Source organism: Lepidochelys kempii, chromosome 14 (genome assembly GCF_965140285.1).
Source record: "Lepidochelys kempii isolate rLepKem1 chromosome 14, rLepKem1.hap1, whole genome shotgun sequence".
In the NCBI taxonomy this organism is placed as follows: Eukaryota; Metazoa; Chordata; order Testudines; family Cheloniidae; genus Lepidochelys; species Lepidochelys kempii.
In genome coordinates, this window is record NC_136393.1 from 16537845 (window position 1) to 16564466 (window position 26622).

Genomic DNA, 26622 nt, shown 5'->3' on the forward strand with positions numbered 1-26622 from the left:
CTCCATACACAATTCCAGCCAAGGACAAGCAGGGAGGTTCCCCTAGCTTCCCACTTTATTACACCTATCTGCTCCAGTTTTCCATTCCCCTCTTCCCTAGCCCCTCTCTGGTGGAGACTCCTTTCGGAGTCAGTCATGGTTCTTGGGTCAGTCAGCAGGAAGCTCCTGCTAATCTAAAGTGAATATGCATCCCCCATAGCGCTTCCAGTCCACACTGGCCTAGGGTTATGAGACCCCAAGTCTCCAACTGGGCAAGCCCCCTTGCTTTAGCAGATAAGAGATTTGAAGGTGGCCCACTTCGGAACCTTCATATTCTGTCATCTACAGATCTCGTTTTAAATCACTGTGTGGCTTAGTTCAGCTTGTCCCTCCCCTTGGACAGGTGCTCAGAAGCAGGGCTCTAAGTGATTGTATGGGAGAGAGAGTGACTTTGGAGAACATGCAGGGGTTACACCCCAGGACACCCCATCTGTGCCACCCTTCCTCAGTGCCTCCCCTCCAATTACTTGGATGTTCTTAACTTATTTTATTACGAGACTGTGACGTTATCTGATTAAAATATGACCATATAGATCATTGTTGCAAACACTGTTCTATATCTGCAGCAAATATTGTACAAAGATTGTCAAGTGAGGTGTCTATGATAAGGTTATGATTTGCTAGTCATGATTATGCTATCTGTACGCATGTATCGTTTTTGTATTTGAAGTTATAAGTATTGGCTTTATACTTGGATTTCAACTGTTTGCTCTTGGGGTAATGCCACAAGGTAGCTAGCCAGTACATCTTGGAGGGACTATTCAAATGGAGTGGCCCATCAAAAGAACATTTAACTGACAATGGACCATGGGAGATGCCCATCTACACTTAATGGAATTTCCTACTGTGACCAGGCAAAATGATGGACATAGGACTTGCCCATGTGACCCAAACTCCATCTTGTTGCTGTAATTTTCCCACAGTGAGAACAATGGCTTGCCCTCCACATTGCAAAAGCTATAAAAGGCCCTGGAAACCCCTCCATTTTGTCTTCAATCCTGCTTCTTACCTCTGGAGGAACTTTGCTACAAACTGAAGCTCTGAACAAAGGACTGAATGACCCATCCAAGTGGTGGATGTATTCCAGAGACTTGACTTAAGCCAGCAGTTTATTCCATCACTGCTACAAGCCTGAACCAAGAACTTTGCCATTACTATATGTAATTGATTCCTTTAACCAATTTCAACTGTAGCCTCTCTTTCTTTTTATGAATAAACCTTTAGATTTTAGATACTAAAGGATTGGCACCAGCATTATTTTTGGGTAAGAGCGAAGTTATATATTGACCTGGGTGTGTGGCTGGTGCTTTGGGATCAGAAGAGCCTGCTGAAACTGGTTGTAAAGAACCACTCATCCCTGAATCCAGTTTTCTTGGTGGTGATATAAGAACTGGAATGCCTGAAGAAACTGCCTTTATGTTTTCTTGTTAGCCAGTGTGGTGAAACAGGACTTTACTTTTATGGCTGCTTTGGTATACTTTAGAAAAGAATAACCACCAGTTTTGGGTTGTGTTTGTCCTATTTCTAGCAGTTTGTCCTGAATTTGGCATCCTCAGTTGTGACCCACTAAGGCACAGTTACAGAGACACTAATCCTTGAGGAGCAGAACCTGCTGGCTACAACTTTTCCTGCTGATTCATTCCACCAGGTTAGAATGAGGCCGAGTGATTCATTTTCAAAGTGAGACCAAGCCAGCATGTGTCTTGTGCAATAATACAGGGTTTTAACTATAGATTTCCCCGAAGCCTCCACACGGTCAGCCTCAGTCAGGTGGAACTGTGCCCTGTTCTATTCTATTCAAGATAAAGGGGAAGGTCACAGGAAAATGGAGAGTCAAGATTTCACTGTTCCGTTCTAAAATCAATTTCTCATGAGCCAGTGATGAATGGATGGAACTGGAAATCCAGCACCATGCCCATTAGCACACGATCAATCACAGCTTAATTGAGTCCCGAGCGCTAGATGAGTCAAGCACCCTTTGTTGCAATGAAAACATTCCTGTGCATCCATCATTGTCCCCACAGCACATATCATGCCAGAGAAATGCCCAAGTTTGGGATGGGGAAGCTTTCATTTGTCCAGTTCACCGTCCCATCCAAAACACAGCCGTATGAAAGGCTAGGAAGAGAAGAAAATGACTTGTGTTGGTTGCATTTTTTTTAAACCACACCATGCCATCAATGAAAAATTAAGACCAGCCACATATTGGAAAGGATCGAGTGATGGCAGGTAGTTAAATGCTCAGATCTACACCTGAGGTGACAGTGTGCAAGATAGCAATTCTGGCACAGTAAGACATCACACATTAGCACACACATGAAATAAGTGAGACAGCATATTATCCTCAGCTCATTCAAAAAGGAAAGTGTGAAAGGACAGAAAACATTTGCCAAGGGAGGGAGGGGGAGAAGAGAAGAAATACCAGTAGAAACAAATCATTTCAACCTTCTAGGAAGACAGTAAAAGAAAGGCAACGGAGGGTAAACAAAAGGAAAACTTGTCAGTGAGTGTCCCTCAGAGTAAAAATGAAATGCAACAGTGCCCATTTACTGCCAGGTACTGGAATGCGTCCTTAATCGCCCCTTTATTACACATACAGGTCATACCACTTGTGATAAAGTTAGTGGCCAGCTGTCTATCTCACCGCACCACCAGTGGGTCTGACATTGGAGAGGAAGTTGGGAGAAAATACACGTCAGAATAAGTAGGGACGGAGTTTGCAACTGCAAAATACTGCCAGGCTAGCTAAATTCCTAAAGAGATCATATGGCTTCATTTGAGGACAGATATTGAACATCCTTGATATTCCCCTCATGCAATCAAATCCACACATCTCCGATTGAGTGCTAATGCCGTAACATTCTACAACATCGCAACTAGGACTTAAAACAACATTGGGGAAGAGGAAAGCTTGTGGTCTGCTGTTTAAGCACCAGCTCCATTCTGCTGAATTGGCTATACTGGACACTTTTAGCTACGTCTTGCCTCAAGAGCCCATGGAGTTGTCACACCTGTTTTCCGAGGTCAGATGTACAGAGAGCACCCACTGGAGATCTATTTTGAAAGATCTCTCAAGAGACACTTCTTCCCATTCAGGAATATGGGAAGTTATGCTAACTGCACCACAAAACTCTGTTTCCTTTGCAAGTGCTACACTAGACCTTGGAAATTTTACTTCCAATGGATAAAGAGAATATTTTACATGTATATGGGCATGCTAAATGCTGGGGTCATGAAAGAGTTTTATGGTAATATGTCTCCAATGAGGACTCTGCTAGTCTTGTAGAAAGGTACCAGGCACAGGATGAATTTTAATTTAACTAGGCTCAGTTGCAGTACCTAGAGAGGTGATTCAACCAGTATGTGGAACTACTGTATGGACTTAAACTTTATAATGAAACAAGTCTTCCCTTGCAAAACAGCAGGAGTGTTGCATGTGATGGACAAGACTTGAGCTAAATCCACGGGCACATTGCTCGCGAATTCTGTGCCCAGAATGTGAAAAGGCAGGATATATACAGGTTTAAAAGCAAGAAACTATGTGCAGATGAGATAGCCAACCAACCCAGCTTCAGGTGAGCAGGGAAAATGGAAGAGCCTCTGGTACCAACCTCATACAGTGTGGGACTCCCACTTCACCTTTGCCCCATCCCCCACTCACAACAAAAAACCCACCAACCTTTCAAGTCCAGACACCAGAAGCAAGAGCCACACCCCTTACCCTCAACATGGTATTGGGAGCTCTTATGTTGCTCCAATGCTGGGTCAGCTCCTATGGCACAGTCTCTAATTAATGCTCCAGCACATACCAAGGTGGGTGTAAAGACAAAGTGTCGAGCGAACTGCTGCTTCCAAAAAGCATTCTGCACCACCTTCACCGCCGCCCCATGGGTGAGCGTAAAAGAGTCCCACTTAAATATCACACATGAAGGCAAACCACTGAACACTGACAAAATGTACAAGTGCTTATATACAAATGCTAGAAGTCTAAATATTAAGATGGGTGAACTAGAGTGCCTGGCATTAAATGAGGAAATTGATGTAATAGGCATCATGAAAACTTGGTAGAATGAGGATAGTCAATGGGACATGGTAATATCAGGGTACAATACACATAGGAATGACAGACTAGGTTGCACTGGTGTGGGAGTGGCACCATATGTGAAAGAAAGCCTAAAGTCAAAGAACAAAATCTTAAATGAATCAAATTTTACCATAGAATCTCTATGGATAGAAATTCCATGCTTGAACAATAAGAGTTTAGCAGTAGGAATAGATTACTGACCACATGACCAGAGCAGTGACTATGAAATGCTCAAGATTGAAGAGCCCACAAAAACAGAAAATGCAATAATAATGGGGGTTTTCAACTATCCTCATATTGATTGGGTATGTGTCTCCTCAGGACGGAATGCAGAGATAAAATTTCTAGACACATTAAATGATTGCTTCGTGGAGCAGCTTGTCCTGCAACCCACAATGGGAGAGGTAGTTCTTGATTTAGTCCTAAATGAAACACCGGATCGGGCCCAAGATGTGCACAGAGCTGAAATGCTTGGTAATAGTGACCATAATGTAATTAAATTTAACATCCTTGTAGGGGGAAAAATGGCAGAGAAACCCACCATGGTTGCATTTAACTTCAAAGAGGGGAACTACATAAAGAGAAAGCTAGTTAAACGCAAATGTAAAGAAACAATCACAAGGGTGAAATGCCTGCAAGTGGCATGGATACTATTTAAAAATACCATAAACAGAGGCTCAAACTAAGTGTATAGTGCAAATTAAAAAACAAAAACAAGAGGACCAGACAAATACCACCATGGCTAAACAACAGAGTAAAAGAGGTGGTTAGAAGCAAAAAGGCATCCATTAAAATTGGAAATCAAATCCTGGAGAGGAAAATAGAAAGGACCTTAAACTCTGGCAAGTCAAGTGTAAAAGTATAAGGCAGACCAAGAAAGAATCTGAAGAGCAACTAGCCAAGCACACAAAAACGGACAGCAACCTTTTTGTTAAGTAAAGCAGAAGCAGGATACCTGCCAAACAGTCGAAGCGGCCACTTGACGATCAAGGTGCTAAGAGAGCACTTGAGAGAGACCAGGCTGTTGCAGAGAAGCTACATGATTTCTTTGAATCAGTGTTCACTGCAGAGGTTATGGGGGAGATCCCCATGCCTGAGCCATTCTTTTTAGGTGACAAATCTGAGGAACTGTCCCAGACTGAGGCTTCAGTAGAGGTGGTTTTGGAGGAAAGCGATAAAGCAATCAGTAATAAGTCACCAGGACCAGATGGTATTCACCCAAGGGTTCTGAAGGAACTCTAATATGAAATTGCAGAACTACTAACCATGGTAGGTAACCTATTACTTAAATCAGCCTCTGTACCAGATGACTGGAGGGTAGCTAATATAATGCTGATTTTTTAAAAAAGGCTTCAGAGGTGATCCTGGTAATTACAGCTTAGTAAACTTAACTTCAGCACTAGGCCAATTGGTTGAAACTATAGTAAAGAACAAAATCAGACACATAGATAAACACAATATGCTGGGGAAACGTCAATATGGCTTTGTAAAGGGAAATCATTGCCTCACCAATCTATCAGAATTCTCTGAAGGAGTCAACAAGCATGTGACCAAGAGTGATCCAGTGGATATAGTGTAGCTGGACTTTCAGAAAGCCTTTGACAAGGTGCATCACCAAAGGCTCTTAAGCAAAGTAAGCAGTCATAGGAATAAGAGGGAAGGTCCTCTCATGGATCAGTAACTGGTTAAAAGATAGGAAAACAAAAGAGGAGGAATAAATGGTAATTTTTCACAATGGAGAGAGGTAAATAGCAGGGTTCCCCCAGAGATCTGTACTGGGACCAGTGCTGTTCAACATATTCATAAGTGAGATGGAAAAATGTGCAGACAATACTATATTACTCAAGATAGTTAAGTCCAAAGCTGACTGAAGAGTCACAAAGGGATCTCACAAAACTGGGTGACTGGGCAACAAAATGGCAGGTTAAATTCAATGCTGATAAGTAATAAAGTAACGCACTTTGGAAAACAATTCCCCAAGTATACATACAAAATGATGGGGGGGGTGTACATTAGCTGTTATCACTCAAGAAAAAGATCTTGGAGTCACTGTGGATAATTCCCTGAAAACATCCACTCAGTGTGCAGCAGCAGTCAAAAAAAGCCAACAGAATGTTAAGAACCATTAAGAAAGAGATAGATAAGACAGAAATATAATGCCACTATAGAAATCCATGGCATGCCCACACCTTGAATACTGCGCGCAGTTTTGGTCACCTCATCACAAAAAAAGAAAAATCAGAAATGGAACAGGTGCAGAGAAGGGCAACAAAAACTATTAGGGGTACGGAACAGCTTCCGTATGAGGAGAGATTAAAAAGTCTGGGGGCAGGTGTACACTACAAACTTCATCGCAGCTGCACCACTGTAGTGCTTCTAATGAAGACGCTCTAAGCTGATGGAAGAGAGCTCTCTCATCAGCTTAATAACTCCACCTCAGAGAGGCGGTAGCTATGTTGACAGGAGCTCTCTCACTAACACGGTGCTGTGCATGTGGGGGTTAACGTGGGTATAACTACGTCGTTCAGGGGTTCGGATTTTTCACACCCGAGTGACGTGCTATATGGAAATAAATGTGTAGTGTAGACCTCGCCTGGAACCGTTCATTTTAGAAAAGAGATGACTAAGGAGGGATCTGATAGAGGTCTATCAAATCACAAACAGTGTGGAGGAAGTGCATAAGGAAGTATTATTTACCCTTTTACATAACACAACAACTAAGGGGTCACCCGATGAGAATAACAGACAGCAGGTTTAAAACAAACAAAAGGAAGTATTTCTTCACACAATGCACAGTCACCCTGTGGAACTTGTTGCCAGGGGAAGTTGTGAAGACCAAGAGTATAACTGGGGTTCAAAAAAGAATTAGATAAGTTCATGAAGAACAGGTCTGTCAAAGCCTATTAGCCAAGATGGGACGCAACCCCATGCCCTAGCTGTCCCTACATCTCCAACTGCCAGAAGCTGGGACTGGACGACAGAGGATGGATCACTTGATAAATTGCCCTGTTCTGTTCATTCCTTCTGAAGCCACTGCCAGAGACAGAATACTGGGCTTGCTGGATCTTTGGTCTTACCCAGTATGGCCATCGTTATGAACTATGTGGGATGCTTCACCATTATGGGTGCAGGGAGACTCGTCCTTCAAATTTAAAGTTCAGAGGATAGGCAAGCTTTTTGTCCAATTATGTGAGATTATCAGCCTCACCTACTCAAGAGGCTTCCATCTCTTCCAGTTACGCACTATGACTGATACTGCATTTCTAACCATAGTTTGCTATCTGTTAATACACTAAAAAATGAAGCTGTTGGATGCTTTCTGGGTGTGTCCGACTTCAACTTAGGTGTTTTGGCCAGTCTTAGATATCCATGCAGCAGTATCATGATCTTTTAAAAGCAGCACTTACATTTGAGCTCATGTGTCTGACCACATCCCGAGGGACCACCGAGCGATCCTCAAGCTTCAGCTAGGAGAAAAGAGGAAAAAAAAGAGACCAGGTTTAGTGACCTCAGATGACATTTGATGAAAAACTAGGACAAAGTGAGTGAAATGGTCTATTTAGCTGTTAATACTTCATGCTTCTGGAATATAGAGCATTTCAGCAGAGGCTTGCAAAGTGCTTTTATAGGCACTGGATTAACCCTCTCAGCACCTTTCAAGGCAGGCATTATACCCATTTTGTAGCTCTGAAACATGGCAATTAAGTGATCTGTCCATAGTTTTGCTGCAAATCAATTATGCTGCAACACCAGGAATAGGACACAGAAATCTTGACTAAGTTCCTGGCTCTGCCAATCCACATTTCAGTATCCTGTGGTGGAGGGCGGTGTGTGTGGTGATACAGGTGAAAGTGGATCACAAAGGCTAGTTTCCCTTTGTCTTGTACTATTCATCTAACCAGTTAAGCATCACACACAATACCCCAAAACTCTGTGGTAATCCCCTTTAGCCAAGAGCATCTTGTGCAGCTCTTGGAAAGCCACATCTTAACTAGCTAGGGACGTGATTTGTGTTATTGTGCTTTCCCATCACAGCACACACTCCCCTTAAAACCAGTCAAGTGCAGAGATTCTCTAGCCCTGCAGCAAAAAATTTTTAAGACGTTATCATCTACAATATACGAGACATTGTTTATGCCTTCTGTTTCACTCAGCAGTCCCATCGTCCAGGCAAAACAAAATTCTTGTATCAGAACACACCATTAAAAGCAGAGGCTAAGATTTGTTCATGTATATCCCCCTTCAAACTTCTCAAAGCACTTTACAGTAATGAGTTAGAAATTACTTCCAAAGCGACTGTGGCAGCAAATGGAGTAGCTGAACAACCATTACATGCTCAGCAATAGTTCACACACAGCCTTGGGCATCAGAACTCACTGAACTGAGGCAGGGAGGGGATGAGGCAACGTGGTTTGGCGGACTAAAATGTAGTAGTAAGAGACAGGTACTTCTGAATTCTAACCCCAGTTCTGCCAATGATCTAATGCAGCCTTAGACAGATCACAATCTCAGTTAAACACGGGAATACCAACGTAGTTTCCAGAGGTGTTGCAAAGGCATGTTAACTATTGTCTGTACAGCATTTTCATCCCTGAAAATGTGTTAAATACCATTACAGCCCTTTTGGACAAGTGTTCTGGGATCTACAAGAATTGAGGACAGAACTACTGATTAGCATCTTACTTTCAAGACAAACTTTTAACACTGCATCATCTATCAAAACACTGGAAAAAACTTGCCAAGGGTTCCAAGTATCAGAGGGGTAGCGTGTTAGTCTGTATCCACAAAAACAATGAAGAGTCCTTAAAGACTAACAGATATATTTGGGCATAAGCTTTCGTGGAGAAGTGGGGGTTTTTTACCCATGAAAGCTTATGCCCAAATAAATCTGTTAGTCTTTAAGGTGCCACCAGATTCCTCGTTGTTTTTGCCAAGGGTTATTGGGGATTCCCTTTCACGGACAACTTTAAAATCAAGACTGGATGTTTTTCTAAAAATATATGCTCAAGGAATTATTTTGGGATGTTCTATGGCTTAAATTATACAGGCGGTCAGACAAATGGTCCCTTCTGACCTTGGAAGCTATGAACTGCTTTTCCCCATCAATCTCTATCCCAAAATTCAATACTGCTTCATTGGCATTTGGTGGAAATCCAAGCTGTAGCCTGAGGTTTGGATTAGCGATTTAGTCAGAAACTTGTAATCTAAGGGCAAGTGCTGGAACCAAACATCCTACTATGTAGGGTCATATTTTACTGAAAACCCATAAAGTAACACACACAATTAACTATAATGAGTTGAATGGTTAAAACGGGACTGGGAGTCAGAACGCTCTACCACTGTATATCTTTGAGCATGTTAATTTCTTATGTCTGTTGGTGATATTTCCTCCATCTCCTCCCCCAAACTCTCAGGAGTAGTGAGGGTTAAGTTTTGTAAAGCGGTTAGAAATTCTTCAGTGAAAAGGTACTACAAGTACATAGTTATTTTAACAATAAACCACAGGTGATTACAGTGTTTACATTCCAATAAATACTCAGCCATAAACTGCACTCTGATATCCTAAAGAATTAACTTATTCTGTTATTCAAAGTGTACCATTTACGCTTATATTTTAACATGCATTAGAATAATTTAATTGCAATGACACTGGTGTTGAAAAACACCATAACATAAATTAAACATTACTTACTAAATCACACTTCTTTGTTATAAATATAGTGTCTGGTGGATCCCTAATGGTGACAGGATGTTATGTCAAGCAAGAGTGATTGAACTTAAACGTTTCAGAAACTTATTACAATAAAAAGTTGTAAACAAATATTGTTCCCAGCCTGCTCCAAACAGTTTACACACACAAACTCATGAACAAAGTGGCCTGAATATATACCCTTTCCTGGGATTTTTCTTCACTGTTAACTTAAACAAAAACAGCCTCATCTTCAGAGCCTTCCTATAATGCAGGTTTCAGAGTAACAGCCGTGTTAGTCTGTATTCGCAAAAAGAAAAGGAGTACTTGTGGCACCTTAGAGACTAACCAATTTATTTGAGCATGAGCTTTCGTGAGCTACAGCTCACTTCATCAGATGCATGCCATGGAAACTGCAGCAGACTTTATTTATACACAGAGAATATGAAAAAATACCTCCTCCCACCCCACTGTCCTGCTGGTAATAGCTTATCTAAAGTGATCATCAGGTGGGCCATTTCCAGCACAAATCCAGGTTTTCTCACCCTCCACCCCCCCACACAAATTCACTCTCCTGCTGGTGATAGCCCTTCCAAAGTGACAACTCTTTACACAATGTGCATGATAATAAAGTTGGGCCATTTCCTGCACAAATCCAGGTTCTCTCACCCCCTCACCCCCCTCCCAAAAACCACACACACAAACTCACTATCCTGCTGGTAATAACTCATCCAAAGTGACCATTCTCCCTACAATGTGCATAATTAAGGTGGGCCATTTCCAGCACAAATCCAGGTTCTCACATCCCCCCCACCCCCATACACACACAAACTCACTTTCCTGCTGGTAGCTCACGAAAGCTCATGCTCAAATAAATTGGTTAGTCTCTAAGGTGCCACAAGTACTCCTTTTCTTTTTCCTATAATGCAATGCACTAGAGGTGCTGTCTGCAGCCTGTCTCTGTCCCGGATTCTAAAACTCTCTGCCCTAAGCAAAACTCAACGATTTTATATGTCTCTAGTGCAGCCAATAAGATTCACCTGGTTTGGTTGCCAGGATGAGTGAGCAAAACAGTGCTACATCTGCATGCAAGATTCCAGCACCCGATATCCTATCATAATATTTAGAAAATCTGCCATTACACGGAAGGCTACCAAATCCCAGAGAAAACCAAATCAAAGAAAAAAAGATTAAAAATAGGGTGCCTTTTCGTGAATATCCAATATTCAACTCACTCAAGTTTCCTCTCCTTCTCCTCCTCTGTTTGTGCCGAGCAGACCAATGCTGTCTTCAACTGAAGTACAGGCCCCGCAGTTAAAACTATGTAACAAAATATTTAGAGTACTTTTAAACCTACATCTCATTTGCTATATTTCTCTTTGAAAATCAATACCGTGATGAGGTTTCTGCATTCAAGTCACATGCCTTGATAATGCCGGTAGGAACCTGAAATCGCAATTCCTTGAATAGGCACCTGGCTTTGCTATTCTTGAGTAGCTGTGGCATTCAGCCATGTCTTTCCACTAATCAGATGCTTTGTCCCAGATTGACAGCACTCAGCATCGTGTAATATACCTGACTTTGAGCTTTGCAGCAAATCCACAGCCAAAAAGGCACCATCCTAATTTTAGCAGAGAAATGTTAGTTTGCAACATCTCTTTCCAGGTCTGATAACACTTTGTCCTTCTTTCTGACAATAGGGTGGGAGGAATACAAATCATTTAATCACTTACTTTTAGCAGCAAGTTAACAGCTGATATTTATGAAACAATTTATTCCAGTTTTAAAACCGGAGTTGTTACTATATGCACAACTTCTAAAAAAGTACCTACTGGTGATCTATGCTCTAATAAATTGGTTAGTCTCTAAGGTGCCACAAGTACTCCTTTTCTTTCTACTGGTCTTTGTAGACTATTCTGGATATGCAAGGGTTAAATTCTCATTGTGATACATGGGGATTTAACCACTTAACTCATTAAAGCTAATGAGATTTCCTCTCAGACAGCCACCCTCTATGTTACAGATCAAAGCAGAGCAATTTGTTTGGATGATTCAGAATAGTCACAAGTGCCAAGAACTGTGTCAGGTAAAGTAGCAATCTATTTTGAAGCCATAAATGGCAAATCTTTCCTTAACAGAAATGCTATTGAGATTGTTTTTTGAACAACTAGCTCTGTTGGTACTCAAACAATATAACCTGTGTGTTTATTTTATACAAAACAGCAATACAAGTCCTCAGAGAGTTCTCTGAAATAGGACACACACTCATATGCTTAAAATCAACAAGTGTCTACATTTTGAATATAACTAAATTTTCAAGCTAGTACTTTGGTTATGCTTGGAATTTCACCACCAGAATGAGACACTTTCTCCACAGATTTCAGAGTAACAGCCGTGTTAGTCTATATTCGCAAAAAGAAAAGGAGTACTTGTGGCACCTTAGAGACTAACCAATTTATTTGAGCATGAGCTTTCATGAGCTACAGCTCACTTTATCGGATGCATACTGTGGAAACTGCAGAAAACATTATATATACACAGAGACCATGAAACAATACCTCCTCCCACCCCACTCTCCTGCTGGTAATAGCTTATCTAAAGTGATCATCAAGTTGGGCCATTTCCAGCACAAATCCAGGTTTTCTCCCCCTCCGCCCCCCAACACACAAACTCACTCTCCTGCTGGTAATAGCTCATCCAAAGTGACCACTCTCCCTACAATGTGCATGGTAATCAAGGTGGGCCATGTCCAGCACAAATCCAGGCTCTCTCACGCACCCCCCGCTTTTTCCCGGGGGACACAAACACACACAAACTCACTCTCCTGCTGGCAATAGCTCATCCAAAGGTGCCACAAGTACTCCTTTTCTTTTTGCGAATACAGACTAACACGGCTGTTACTCTGAAATCTCCCTACAAATGTGCATGATAATCAAGGTGGAAATAGACATGAAGGTTGCTATCTTAAAACAAAAAAACTTCAAATCCAGACTCCAGCGAGAAACTGCTGAATTGGAATTCATTTGCAAATTGGATACTATCAATTTAGGCTTAAATAGAGACTGGGAGTGGCTAAGTCATTATGCAAGGTAGCCTATTTCCCCTTGTTTTTTCCTACCCGCCCCCCCCCCCAGACGTTCTGGTTAAACTTGGATTTAAACTTGGAGAGTGGTCAGTTTGGATGAGCTACTGCCAGCAGGAGAGTGAGTTTGTGTGTGTGTGCCTGGATTTGTGCTGGACACGGCCCACCTTGATTACCATGCACATTGTAGGGAGAGTGGTCACTTTGGATGAGCTATTACCAGCAGGAGAGTGAGTTTGTGTGTGTGGTTTTTGGAAGGGGGTGAGGGGGTGAGAGAACCTGGATTTGTGCAGGAAATGGCCCACCTTGATTATCATGCACATTGTGTAGAGAGTTGTCACTTTGGATGGGCTATTACCAGCAGGAGAGTGAGTTTGTGTGTTGGGGGGCGGAGGGGGAGAAAACCTGGATTTGTGCTGGAAATGGCCCAACTTGATGATCACTTTAGATAAGCTATTACCAGCAGGACAGTGGGGTGGGAGGAGGTATTGTTTCATGGTCTCTGTGTATATATAATGTTTTCTGCAGTTTCCACAGTATGCATCCGATGAAGTGAGCTGTAGCTCACGAAAGCTCATGCTCAAATAAATTGGTTAGTCTCTAAGGTGCCACAAACAAGTACTCCTTTTCTTTTTTCTCCACAGATTTTTTTTTGGGGGGTGGGGGGGGGAAGAGGAGGAGTCTAAGTGGTCACTTGTTATCTAATCAAAATACAGGGGAAAATACATGCACACATATATACACAAATACATGACATTTGCCTTTTCGCCCCTTGGGGCAGTGATGGGATATTTTAACTTCACAGTTTCCACAGGAATAAAGTGAAAAGTATTTCTGCATGGGGAAAAAAAAAAAAAGACAACCATGAAGAGCGGCAGCTGCAGAGCAAGTTTTCAGGATAAGCAGGCAACACTGTCACATATGATAATAGTCTGTTCTCTGCTCAGGATGAAGTGAGATTTGCAAGCTAGAGAACAAGCTTAACCTGGAGAAACAAGCAACAGTATTAAGAACAAATGTATCCTATGGGAAGTTAATTGTTTCTTTTCAGCTACTAATGGACGGGCACCCACATCACAAAAAGGCACCACAGCTACACCTCTTGTAGGCTCAGAGGAGAGGAGCCACTGACCAAATGGGTCCTGGAGATTGAACTATACCCTTACAGAGATGCTCTCCAATTTAGGAGTTTGGAAACTAGCAGGGATGACAATAAGAAGGCAACTTGCCCTGTACGCAACCCAAGCTGAGACTCCAGCCTCCAAGGCTGTCCATCACCTTTCACCAGCAAAAAAATTCAGGTAACACAAACATAATATGTAGTTAGCAGATATGACCAGAACAGGAGTGTGCTGCAATAAAAAGGTGGGGAGAAAATAACCAGTCTTGATTATACCCACTAGTTAGTGTCTGAGTATGCATATTTTATTATATGCAATGAGAATTAACTCTGGCAATATAAATGTTAACATGGAGGAGCAGCAGTGAGAAGAGAATAAGAAAGATCCTTTTTAGAACCTAAGGGCAGATGGCAGCCTTTCATAAAAAGAAAATGCAAGGCATTTTCCTCCCACACCTGAAAAACAAAGCAGAGACTGCCTGCTTTTAGCAGAAACTCTAGAAAATATGAACAGTTACGTTCTGTCTGGCATGGTGATGGGCTAGATGAGTGAATCAGTTCTTTCCATCCGACTTTTATCTTACTGCAACTATTTCTATTAGTTTGGTCTGAAGTGAAATTGAGTAAATGATATTATCATCAAGAATGCTAGTAAGCCAATTGTGACTTGCACTGGCCTGATGGCTATCTCTATTTATTTCTCCTTCCTCTCACATGGCCTGGTGCTTTGCACCACCCCACGCCATCATCTTGTGTCATGGCCTTTAAAAGATCAGTTTCAAGCACTCTTGCTAAATACATGTAAATCTTGCTCAGACACCTAAAGAAAGGGTGGACAAGTACATTTTGTGCAGGGGGGCAGGGGGGATGATAAGCTTTCATTGTTAGTGAAATGAAAGACGAGGAGAGAAAGAATCAGTTACACTTAGAATTTACCATTGTTCCAGAATCTCCTTTTCCATGAAAAGCTTGAGGCTAAGTGAGGATAAAGTAGCTTTATTGTGTCACCATCCATTTCAGTCCTCATCTTTATTTATTCAGTCCTGCCCTGACCGGGGAGAGAGAGCTTGGATTGTCTGTTGACTTTTCCTAGCTCTAATGTCCATGGTTTTAGTCTCCTCCAAACAGGGTTTCCTGCACGGAATGCAGACCTTAACAAATCAACATGTTGTACCCATATCAAAAATTAAAAACTAATGTGCTTCCTCTGGATGTCTCTCCAGGTCACTGCCCCAGTTGAAAATAGCCAACCATCCCCATGTTGCATTTCTATTTTTAAGGGGTATCATATACTCAGCACCTCTGAAGTTGCCATGGAAACCTGTAGTTCCAAGGCTAGGGAAGAGAAAAAAAATCAAGTTAGCAACAAAGATTTGGGAAAGAGTCTACTGCAGCAACAGGTAATGAAGTATTGCAGCGCTCTCCCTGATAACACCAGGGAACGAGGACCTGAATCTGCCTTGTTCATTCTTTCAGTCCCCTTACCCCCATCCTCCAACTCTCTCTTGCCCCACTTTTCAATTAACTCCATCCCCCAAACACGATGCCTCTTCCGCAGTTAAAAATTCATGAAAGCCAAGCTTTTTCCAAAGGGGTTGTGCTAGAAGCAGTGCTTCCTTCCCAAGTAGGCAGCTACTCTGACAGTCAGCTGTGAAGCTATTCAATGTAATTAACCCTCTTCTCCCTGCTGGTGAGGTGCTACAGGGATAGCAAATAAATACCCTCCTTCCTCAATCTGCTGCCTTTCCAAAAAAATCCTTAATGAGATTCCAGAATCCACTGGAGCACATGCATTCCACCCCTTTCTTCCAACCTCCCCTCCAAAAAAAGCTATCCCCCCCCCCGCCCCAATCTATCTTAATTCAGACATCACTATTCTAAAGTGTGTGGATGTCACCAAATGTTAGAACGAGAGGCCTGGCCTTGACATGACCCACAGCCTTCTTGTGTATGGACTTAATATAACCTGCAGCCATCTTTTATGTTTAGCCACCATAAGTTGAAAACAAAAAACTACAGAGTCAGGAGAATTCGGCCTTGACAGACAGATAGAAAAATATCAGCTGCAGCATTACGAACAGGGATAGATATATATTCATAATGTCATGAGAATGGGAGAGAATGCACAAGTTATCATCGAGTTTCTGCAGCTTCTTCCCAATAATAAAAAGTATAAGGTTTTGCTGGTGCAAATTTATTCCACTAATGAAACAAAGATAAGTAGACCTTGAGAAGTTTTTGCTAACTTTGAAAACCACAAATGCTAATGAGTAGGCAGTCTTAGGCATGTGAATTTTCATATAGTGAAAATGACTGGCTAGTGTTTTTGCATAGCTATGCTTTGAGTAAAATAATTGGTTATGGCATAGATAAGGGAAATGCCATGTTAACTATATAATGAGGGACAGGAAACAAGCTTGTAGGAACTTAACTCTGGGATACAGCTCAAGACCAAAGACTGTGGAAGCCACAACCCTGGACGAGATCGGATCCTGACTGGACATTGAGAGACATCTGTCTGCTCTATTAGGAGTGGTGAGCATTAGATGCTTGGTGTGTGTGTATTCTGCTGATAAACTTGTACATGCATTTAACAACAATTAAAGAATGTTTACTGTGTGATAAAGGCTCCTTTATTGGGACAAGGTCCCGTTAACCCATAGAGGGGCATTGTACCCAAAGGGGAAGGAAGAGAGAGAGAGCGCGCGCGTGAGCGAGCCCTAAATTGGGCAGGTAACAATGCTTGAATATAAGTGACCTTGGTTTTGTGTCTTTGGGCTAATATGGGAGGAGCGGGTCTCCTTGCAAGTCTTTACGGTGACTTGCTCACTTAGATCCATAATTTTCTCATCTTTGACACACAAGAAGATGGGTGGGAGGTAAGGGCCATGTTTTCAAAATTTGGCTACTAAAATGAGACTCCTAAATCCAAATTTAAAGATGCTAAATAGAGCAGCAACTGGGACTGAATTTCCAATCTTTAAATTTTCTAACTTTAGTCACCAAAATCCACACTGATCCTGCTAAACTGCTGTTTTAGTTCCAAGTGTTTAAATTCATATATAGGTGCCTAAATTAAACACTTCAGTGCTTAACACAGCTATTTAGCTGCCCGAAACATAGGTCTGAATGCATAAAGTTAGACAATGAAGATTCCAAGTTTGGTCTGAAGCATCAGGAGCTACTGAAACAGAAGTTCCCAATGGGATTTAATAATAATGCGTAGCTAGTAATGTTATGTCAGAGATACTTGTACAGCATGTGTTCTATTTCATGGCATATGCTCTATTTTCCCCCTTTGTACTTTAAGTTACTTCCCTTTAGAAAAAAAGAACAGGAGTACTTGTGGCACCTTAGAGACTAACAAATTTATTTGAGCATAAGCTTCAGAGAGGCACTTGTGTTACACGGACCCTACTGTATCATATAGGAAACATTTGCCAAAAAATTTGGGAAAAGGGAGAAAGGTGAGTTTAGTGAGTGAGTGCTAGGTGGCTTTAGAGGCCGATGATACATAGGAGGTCAGATTAGATGATAAGTCCCCTTTCTGCCCTTCAACTTCATGACTATGGGAGAAACTGGGAGAGCTGAAAATTTTGTGGATAATTTTGAACATTAAGAGGATCAACCAGAAATCCTCCTGTCACCAACCACCCACAGGTTTTGGGTCAGCGTTCTGTACAATCCTAGAAGTGGTTCAGATTAGCTTCACTCCTAACACAGCATGTCCTGAAGGGGTGGATGGTTGTGTAGTTGGGGAAAGGGGTTTATGGAGGGAAGCTAATCAGACCACTGGAAAGAACAAATACTGCCTGAAACTGGAATCTTATAACCCAATGGGGCTGAAGTCAGAAGATTATAACAAGCTGGGAGCTATTAAACTACACAAGAGAGTCAATGATGCTCCCCATTGATTGATTGATGAGTTATAGGCAGTGGCATCTCCAGATTATTCCTACAGGGCACAAATATCTACTCTGAGGCTCACCTGCAACCTATTCCAGGTGAGAAGCTCAAAGTCTGGTCTACTATCAGGAAGTTGAAAGGACCACAGTCTATTTGAAATATATTGTACCCTCCTGGAATAAGGCTCCAGATCGCTCCCTGATTAAGGTCTGGTCTAGACTAGGAAATTAGGTCAGTATAACTACATTACTCAGGAATATGAAAAATCCACACCCCTGAGCGACGCAGTTAAAACCCTAGTGTAGACAGTGCTAGAAGAATTCTCCCATCAACCTACCTACTGCCTCTCGGGGAGGTGGGTTGCCCATGTTGACAGGAGAACCCACTCCCGTCAGCATAGGTAGCGAGTTCACTGAAGCCCTACAACTGTGCTGCTGCAGCATTTTAAGTGTAGGCAAGCCCTAAGTGTTTGACAAGACACTAGGAGGCAGCTTCCTGATTCAAGGTGTGAGATCAGAACAGAACAGGAGATCTGAGTTGTGTTCCCACCTCTGACTCTGGGTTAGTGTGATTTTAGGAAACTGAGGCACAGTAATTTGTCTAATCTGCAAAGTGGGGACAGAGAACACTTTACACTTTTACAAAGTGCCTCTCACCCAGGTATCTCAAAGTACTGTAACCGAAAGCCTCTTGTTAAAGATGTAGGAAGGGTTTGTTTGTTTTATTAAACACAAAAATCTTTGGCAGAGATATCCTGCATTAATGATCTCACATACAAGGTATCCTGGACCTTCCAACTGACTATTTCTCAGGGTCCATCATCTGGGAATGCTCAGCTCCCTACTTAAGTCCTAAAGTGGTTTTCACTAGACAGTGCTTACTCCATGTTTAAGTGAAAAGCAGGCAAACATTACGACTCTCCTAAAGCACAAGGGGATTTTACATTTTTTTTCCAAATCAATTCAAAAGCATACAGGAGCTGGCCAGAAAGCCAAGTGAACAATGCAAAACACTGTTTTACAGGAGGTGACACTGGAATGTAACCTCAGGTGGGCAAGAGCTGAGACAGATGTAAACATGTTCTCTTCTGTGGCTGAGCCTGGAGCCACACTAGAGACTTCAGGTGATGCTCAGGGCCAGCAGACCCATTCCGAAGGAGCTCTGCTAAAATTAAACAGATTTACAAAGTGCCCAAGGATCAGTTGTTTTAAAACACCCACCCACCCAGAGACAGCGGACAGCTACCTCAAAAAGTGTCATAGCTTGAAACGCACTGTGGGAGAACATGAGAGAACATGCCTCCACTTGCGGCTTCTTTAACAGATGTAAAAAAAGATTCCATAATGACTGGATAATCCACAGAGGAGATTTTCAAAATGCATACAGGGGAGTTAGGTAGCCCAACTGCCTCCCTCCCTTTTTGTATTATGAAATCCCCACTAAAAATGGACTTTAATACAGTACAGTTTCCCTAGTCATTAGGGAAGCAGACTCTGAACCTGTTTATAATTTCTAACAGCATCACAAAGTAGGCATTTTTCAGTAAGAAAGCCACAAGACATGCCAATTACAACAAAGCAGTATGAACTGTGTTTTACATTTTAGACATGGAACAGTTTGCAAAAGGATTCTCCCAACGAAACACTCACAAGTTGTGTTAGATCAAATTATAGGCCCACCTGGTTTAGTATTCTGCCTCCATATGCACTCCATAACACTTCCTACCTACCAAGAGTCATTTATGAAATAACATGCAGTGGAGAGAGGGGAGGGGAGGGAATTGAGATGAGGGAATCCTAACACTTACTGCTGATCAGCAGATATTATGAAAAAACAGATTTGAATAGCTAACTCCATAATACTGTCTTTAGCTTACATAACTGCCAGTGTTCTAGGATGGTCACTTCGACTGATCTTTTTAAACTCCAGCCATACCATCAGCCTTTCTAATCTCCCTAGATGGCATGCTTGACAGGCGACCTCCACATTTCATGAAGAAATATCTGGAAGTTTTAAATTCGTGGAGCATGTGATTGGTTTAAATTGTATCTGTTGCTCAAGTCCCTTCTTCTTCTTCTTCTCTTCAGACTAAACAAGCTCAGTCTTTCCTATCAACATATTACCCATAGTACAGTAACCATTTTGCTGTCTTTCTCTGGGTCTTCTCAGTTGCAACTATTCAAAGGCAAGGCAAACAAGACTGATCAGTACTCTACATTAGGGCTCTCAACCTTTCCAGACTACTGTATAGCAGCAGCTCAGAAGAGAGAAAGTTCACGCATCAGTTTTAATTATAAACTGTGTACATGCCACGCTCTATAGCAAGGAAATCGAGCTTTCCTGGAGAAAAAGGATTATAAAAACATTCATTCTTCTCCAGGAAAACATGGATCTTTTGAAGACCTGCTATTTTTATATATAGTCTTGCCTCCCCATCCCCAAATATGGGTTTATATATTTTAATTCATACACACATTCATACATTTCTGTATGTGTGTGGTGGGGGGGGGAGAGGAGAGAAGAAGATATAATACAGATTTGGCAGAATTCAATGTATTTTCATATTATAATTTTGACAGAACATCAATATTTGTAAGCATTTTTATTTTTAGCAATTTAAATTTCCACAGTTGCAGGAAATTATGGGAGGGTCAGACAAGTATTCAATGATAGAAGACACTGGGATTCAAAAAGTTAAAGTTTTATAACTGTTAAAAACACAAGTTGTCTACATCACATGTAAAAATACACAAAGTAAATATCCTTAAATTAAACTTTAATAGGTTCTCATGCAGCATTTTTCTTAGTTTGCCTATCTGTATATTTCAATCATCAATGAAAATGTCTTTTCACCAGTTTGTGTGTATATACAGTGAAACGGAAGTTTACTGACATTTACCAATACCAATCTAATCCATCCTTCCAAGCATGTACAAAGGGAACACGTGACAGCACGAGAGCATGAAAGCGCTATTCTTTATTTGAAAAATAGGAAGGGGAAATCAACTGCCTAGCCACCCAAGCCACATCAAAACAGACCTAACGAATCTCTTCCTATCAAGTGCCCTGCTGCTAGGAGGGGACAGGTTCAAGAAGCAAGTGTTCTCCTAAAAGAGCAGGGCAACTGAAGTCGTCTCTCTCCTACATGCTCTCTTTAATCATGGTTCTCTTTAATTCTTAAGACCAGCACTAGATGGCACTATGTTACTTAACTAAGATAAAAAAATATACACAACATTTCTGTTTACAAAGATAGACACAGGAAGAAGATGGTTAGTATAGAGGCAGAAACACCATTTCACCTGTATATGGGTCAGCACTTTTTTCCACGGTAAGGCTGTCTCAACACTGGCACAGCAACAGCAGAACCTACCAAGAACCTATTCTGAAAAAAAGGCTAGACATCCCAACCACGACTGATCAGACGGTACCGAAAGACAGGGAAAGGGTACTGCACCCCACCTACTTAGCCCAGAAACCCAGGCCAATTTGGTAATAGTATCCTGATTTGAATGGGACTGAAGAACACAGCTGTGGAAGCCTCAAGTCTGGTTCAGATACCTGAGTCAACATCTAGAAGTGAAGGTAATATTTATTTGGCAGTGTCAATTAAAATCTGGATGGGGAAGGGCAGGGAGACAATCTGCAGATATTGTATTAGGAAACATTTTTGGAACAACAGAGAAGATTTATTGTAAAAGAGAAAATCTGGCCATGAGCTTTGAGAGCGAGTTGGGGAAATTTTTCAGCCTCTGAAGTCTTGACTCTTTGGATTCATTACCTTTGCTATTACTTTATGGTTTAAATATCACTCTGCCTTGGGATGTGGACAAATTTTTCTTGTAGCACATCCATCAACCTGAAGCAAAAAAGAATTTTGAAGTACATACACTCTGGCTTAAGAGCAGAGAGAGAAGCAGCCAGTTATTATGCAAGGGCTTTCTACCCTTGTGCTGGATTGCTCTGATTCCGGCACTCAGTTTGGTGAGTAAATCTGATCATAAAAAGTCATCTAGCATCTGCCCATCTGACAAGTGAGACACCATTGCAAAGCACAGCAAGAAAGTGATTTGAACTGCACCCGAACTGATCTACCTCCTAGGACAAGTCAAAGAAAAGCTGTTAACACAAAAGTTGGATGGTCAGATCAACATGGACAGATATTTAAATATTTTACCTCATCTGTTCAGTACAGCTAATTAGGTTTACTCACCTTTGAGAGATGGAGGAAAGAGTGCTACATAAATAAAAAATATTGCTAAAACACTGGCCTGCTTTACACATGTTTTACCCAAACCATGTTTGTGATTATTTCCATCCAAACCCTTTTTCAAACAAACGATAGGGTTTTGTTTAACCAACATATCACTTTGTTCGTGATTAATTCCCCTCCCCCAGTACACACATGCACTTGGAAGCTAAACTGTTCTGTTATTTTGAAAGATATGCCCCCAATTAGGTGAACGTTGCGTGGGCAGACTCACTGCTAATTTGCAGCAAGAATCCACCTTACAAACAGCTTCAGAACAGCAAAAAGGAGATGTGTCAACTGAAAAGCCACCATGTCCATTTTCAGATTGGTTGGCTCATGTGCTGCTGCGGTGACTACAGAAGAGCCATTTACATTAGCCTCTAATTGTGAACAATTATTCAAATGCAGCACATGCTGCAAACAGCCGATACGAGAACAAGAAGTCAGCAGAGAGGCAGACTGATCTTGGGATGTCTTAATGAGATATAAACATTCATGTTTACCAGTCTCATTGCTTGGAAGCATCAGCTACAAGGCATGTCTTACCTCCAGTACGCACACTCATAGATTTTGAGATTTACACACTTTACTGAACATATATCACGCTTCAGAAGCAAATCTGTAATACTAGATTGAAAAGAGGCAATGAATGGCTTGGGTTTTGTTTGTTTTTTAAGCAGCAGATTTACCCAGTTCTCCTCCCAAACATATCAAAAAGAACAGGAGTACTTGTGGCACCTTAGAGACTAACAAATTTATTTGAGCATAAGTTTTCGTGGGCTACAGCCCACTTCATCGGATACAGACTAAAACGGCTGCTACTCTGAAACCAAACATATCAGGATCAGAGACTGTGGAAGTTAGAAATGAGACAGCATGTCAAGTTAGGTTAGATTCCACCCTGCCCATTTCCTGTGGTATATGTTTGAAAGGTAGGAAAGATGTACATTTATTCAGACCTTCTGAACAGCATTTTATTTATGAAACGGTTTAAAATTCTGAACACACCCAGAGCTCTTTGGCTGGATGGCAGCAATGCCACACCTGTAAGGGGTCACCAGGGCTGGCATTAGACTTGGTAGGGCGTGGGGCCGAAGCCCCAGCCCAACTGCCCGGAGCTGAAGTCGAAGCCTGAGGGCTTCAGCCCTGGGTGGTGGGGCTCAGGTTACAGGCCCCGTCTGGGGCTGAAGCCCTTGGGGTTTGGCCCCCCTGCCTGGGGCAGTGGGGCTTGGGCAGGCTCAGGCCACCACTTCCTGAGGTTGTGTAGTAATTTTTGTTGTCAGAAGAAGGTCGTGGTGCAATTAAGTTTGAGAACCCCTGAGCTAGTGTAATAAAGCCTGCTGTTCCTTCCCCTTCACTTAGGGCCCCATGAATATCTCTGAATCAACAGCTCCCCAAACACACACATTCTGCATTTCCTGACCTCCTTAGTTCTTACCCCACAAAGAAAAAACAGCAGCATTTGATTTAAATAATTTATTCTGGTTTAAGTTCTTCAGAGACAGAATTAAATCAAAACTCCAAACTGGTTCAGACCCTATTTGCAGCTCAAACCTCAGCGGGGTTGAATCCAAACACCCCTAACATTCCGAAAGAATGGATACTGCTTGCTTGCAAACCTCCACATTCAGCAATGTTTGGATCTAGGCTTTTGGTGTTGCTTAAAAGACCAAATTCTGACCTGGACACTAGTCTAGTTACTAGCATACCCAGCTAGGGTTACCATTTTCATTTCTTTAGAAGTACTGTTTTGTGAAGCCGGTGGGAGAGAGAGAAACAGTAACACTGAAAGGCAATATATAAATAGCTCTAGCTGAGACCATAACAAAAGCTGTGTCATGCTACAGCCTGCAAAGTCAATACTGGGCAGCAAGTACTTGGGGCTGACAGTTTCTTTTCTAAAGTCCTGTTCAGAAATGAGGCCACTCCAGCAAGTGAATATCTAGGGAATTATTCTGGGTTAGTATCTCACACCATTGAAGCATAGCATCTCACAAAAACACATTGCACAGTCTTGCTGTTCAATTACATACTAGGACAGAAGCTGACAAACCCCAAGTTAGGGCAGAACAATCCACTCAATGAAGTGCACATGCATCAAGGTAGCTTCTCTGGGTTAAAAATAGAAATTTCCTTTTGTATGACAGTCATTAGCTTTTACAACCTAAGAGCTTGGCTTCGGGTCATGGTGAAGTCTAGTTCGCAATGCAGGTGTGACACTGCTGTATTGTACACATCAGGCAGCGTAGGGGCCAAAGATAGCAGCTACTGAGGATCTCTAAGATCATCCCTCAGGTCTCTCCTATTTGTACAATGCCGAGCAAAAATGGACCCCAATCCTAAGAGGTGCCTTAGAATGCTACTGCAATGTCAATTAATAATAGCAGCAGTAAGACAGTTTCCTCCATCAGCGATTTCCAAAGAGATGTTCTGTTAGAGGCTTTCTGCAAAGGTAGCACAGAAGGGGCTGAATTCAAAAGGCAGCTATTAGGTTAGAACAAACCTTTCATGAGTTTTAAAAGACAAAAATGTCAAGCAAGCTCTGGAATCCTACACGCAGCAGCTCTATGAAGCCCAGTGACAATGTGCATACTCAATGCATGTGTCTAATTCCCGGAAAAACAGAAAGCCACTCCCCTAGCTCACACTGCAGACTCGTGTGTAAAAGCTACTGGGACAATGCAGCACAATTGCATCATTGCCTGGAAAAACCTCAGCTGCTTCACTGAAAGAGTTTCAACTCTCCTCTCTCCCCCACACAAAATGCTGTGCCGGCTGTTATGAAAGGGAAGAAAGAAAAAGAAAAGATTCGTAAGAGGACAAAATATTTAAGCCATGGGCAGGACTTCTGGGCTATAAAAGCTCAATTGCCAAATCCAGCACTTAAGTTCTGCAGCCCCTGCACTGCTACATTGCTTTGTACTCAGGAGATGTATTTGCCACCTGGGAACTGGCTCAGGAAAGATGAAAACGTTTTTCACAAATAGAGCTTTCATTCGTTGTCTCCATCCCCCAGCAGTCCATTTGTGCTTTTTCTGTTATGTTAAGGAAGAAAACAGCATTAAGTTCCCTGCAATAACCGGGGGGCTCAAGTAACGCAGGAACTGGTAACATAAGAGATACAATATAGAAACAGCCACACAAGGTTTCTTAATCTTTTAGGCAGTGATTTTTAATATTCATGGAAGAGAGGTACTGACTGCAATGACTCAAGGTAACAGTGCAGGAAGGGTCTCAATCTGCACCACCTTTGCCATTCTGGTTCTGAGTCCCCCAACCATTGTGTGTACTGTACACACACAGGCAGCTCTACCAATACACCACAATCCTGACCTGTAGCTCCCCTCAGTGTTCTATTCCTAAACCATCACAGCTCTGCCAGGGCACCTCCATCCTGACCTATAACATCCCTTACTAACTCCTGAACCTCTCCTGCATTGTCCCCAATTATGCCACAAATGTTTCACTGCTACAACAGGGCCATGAAACTGAATAGCTTCCGATGGACTGCTTCTTTCTGATGGACACATCCAAGTGTTGGAAGATGCTGTCTCCCCCTTTTAATAATATCAGTAAATTTGACTGTTTCTTCTTCTCACAGCCAAAGTCCAAAGGCTTCTGCTTTGCATTAGAAAGCTAAAGGGACAGCCTCAACTCACCTTACAGGTGAGCCTTCTAGACTTACAAGTTTTCTTCCATTTCACCTCTAGCTTTTTAGATTTGCATAAAGGCTAACACTCCAATGAGAGATACCATTTACACACAGTGGTGCTTCCAACAAAGAAGGGAAAAGTATCCTCGTTCCCCAGATATTCTAAAAGGTATCCACTCCAAGTCACTCAGCAGAGTGCCAGATGGAACAGTGGTTTTCAAAATTATGGTTCAAGGAGCTCTTTCTGATGGTTAAAAGAGTTGCAAGAAGAAAATACAGAGAGAAAGACAGTCCTCAGGAGTAAAATGTGAAGACATACACTGCTGTAAATAGTTACCAAGGGACATGGGCACCATAGAAGCAACAATGAATTCAGACATCCTTGGAAGCCATTCAAAGTACTTGCAGTTCCAATTTCAAGGCAATTGAAGCTAAAATATTAAATAACCCCCCTCCAGTATACCCAGAGTATAATGACAAACACCTCTCCAATGCAGGCTAACTTCTGCCAACCTTGTTTTTCTCTCGGTGCACAGTACATGGGAAGTAGGGAACTCCAAATACACATGCAAGCAATGCTGCTGGAGACACTAAGCCTCAATCCCTTTCTGGGAGCTCCAACTGGTAGGAGAACACTTTAACCTCTCGGCCACTCAGTAACTGATTTAAAGGTGGCAATTTTGCAACAGAAAAACTTTGAAAAACAGACTCCAAGGAGAAACTGCTGTGCTTTAATTAATATGCAAACTAGATACCATTAACCTGGGTTTGAATAGGGACTGGGAGTGGCTGGGTCAT

At 42.0% G+C, this 26622-nt stretch overlaps 1 protein-coding gene across 1 annotated transcript in view; it reads right to left on the reverse strand.

Moving 5' to 3' along the window:
* The window catches only part of UBE2O (ubiquitin conjugating enzyme E2 O), a 92826-nt gene that overhangs the window by 33010 nt on the left and 33194 nt on the right, over positions 1–26622 (reverse strand). The window contains exon 2 of the mRNA XM_073310945.2: positions 7531–7590. Coding sequence (XP_073167046.1) covers positions 7531–7590 — 60 coding nt within the window. The remainder of the gene's footprint in view (positions 1–7530; positions 7591–26622) is intronic.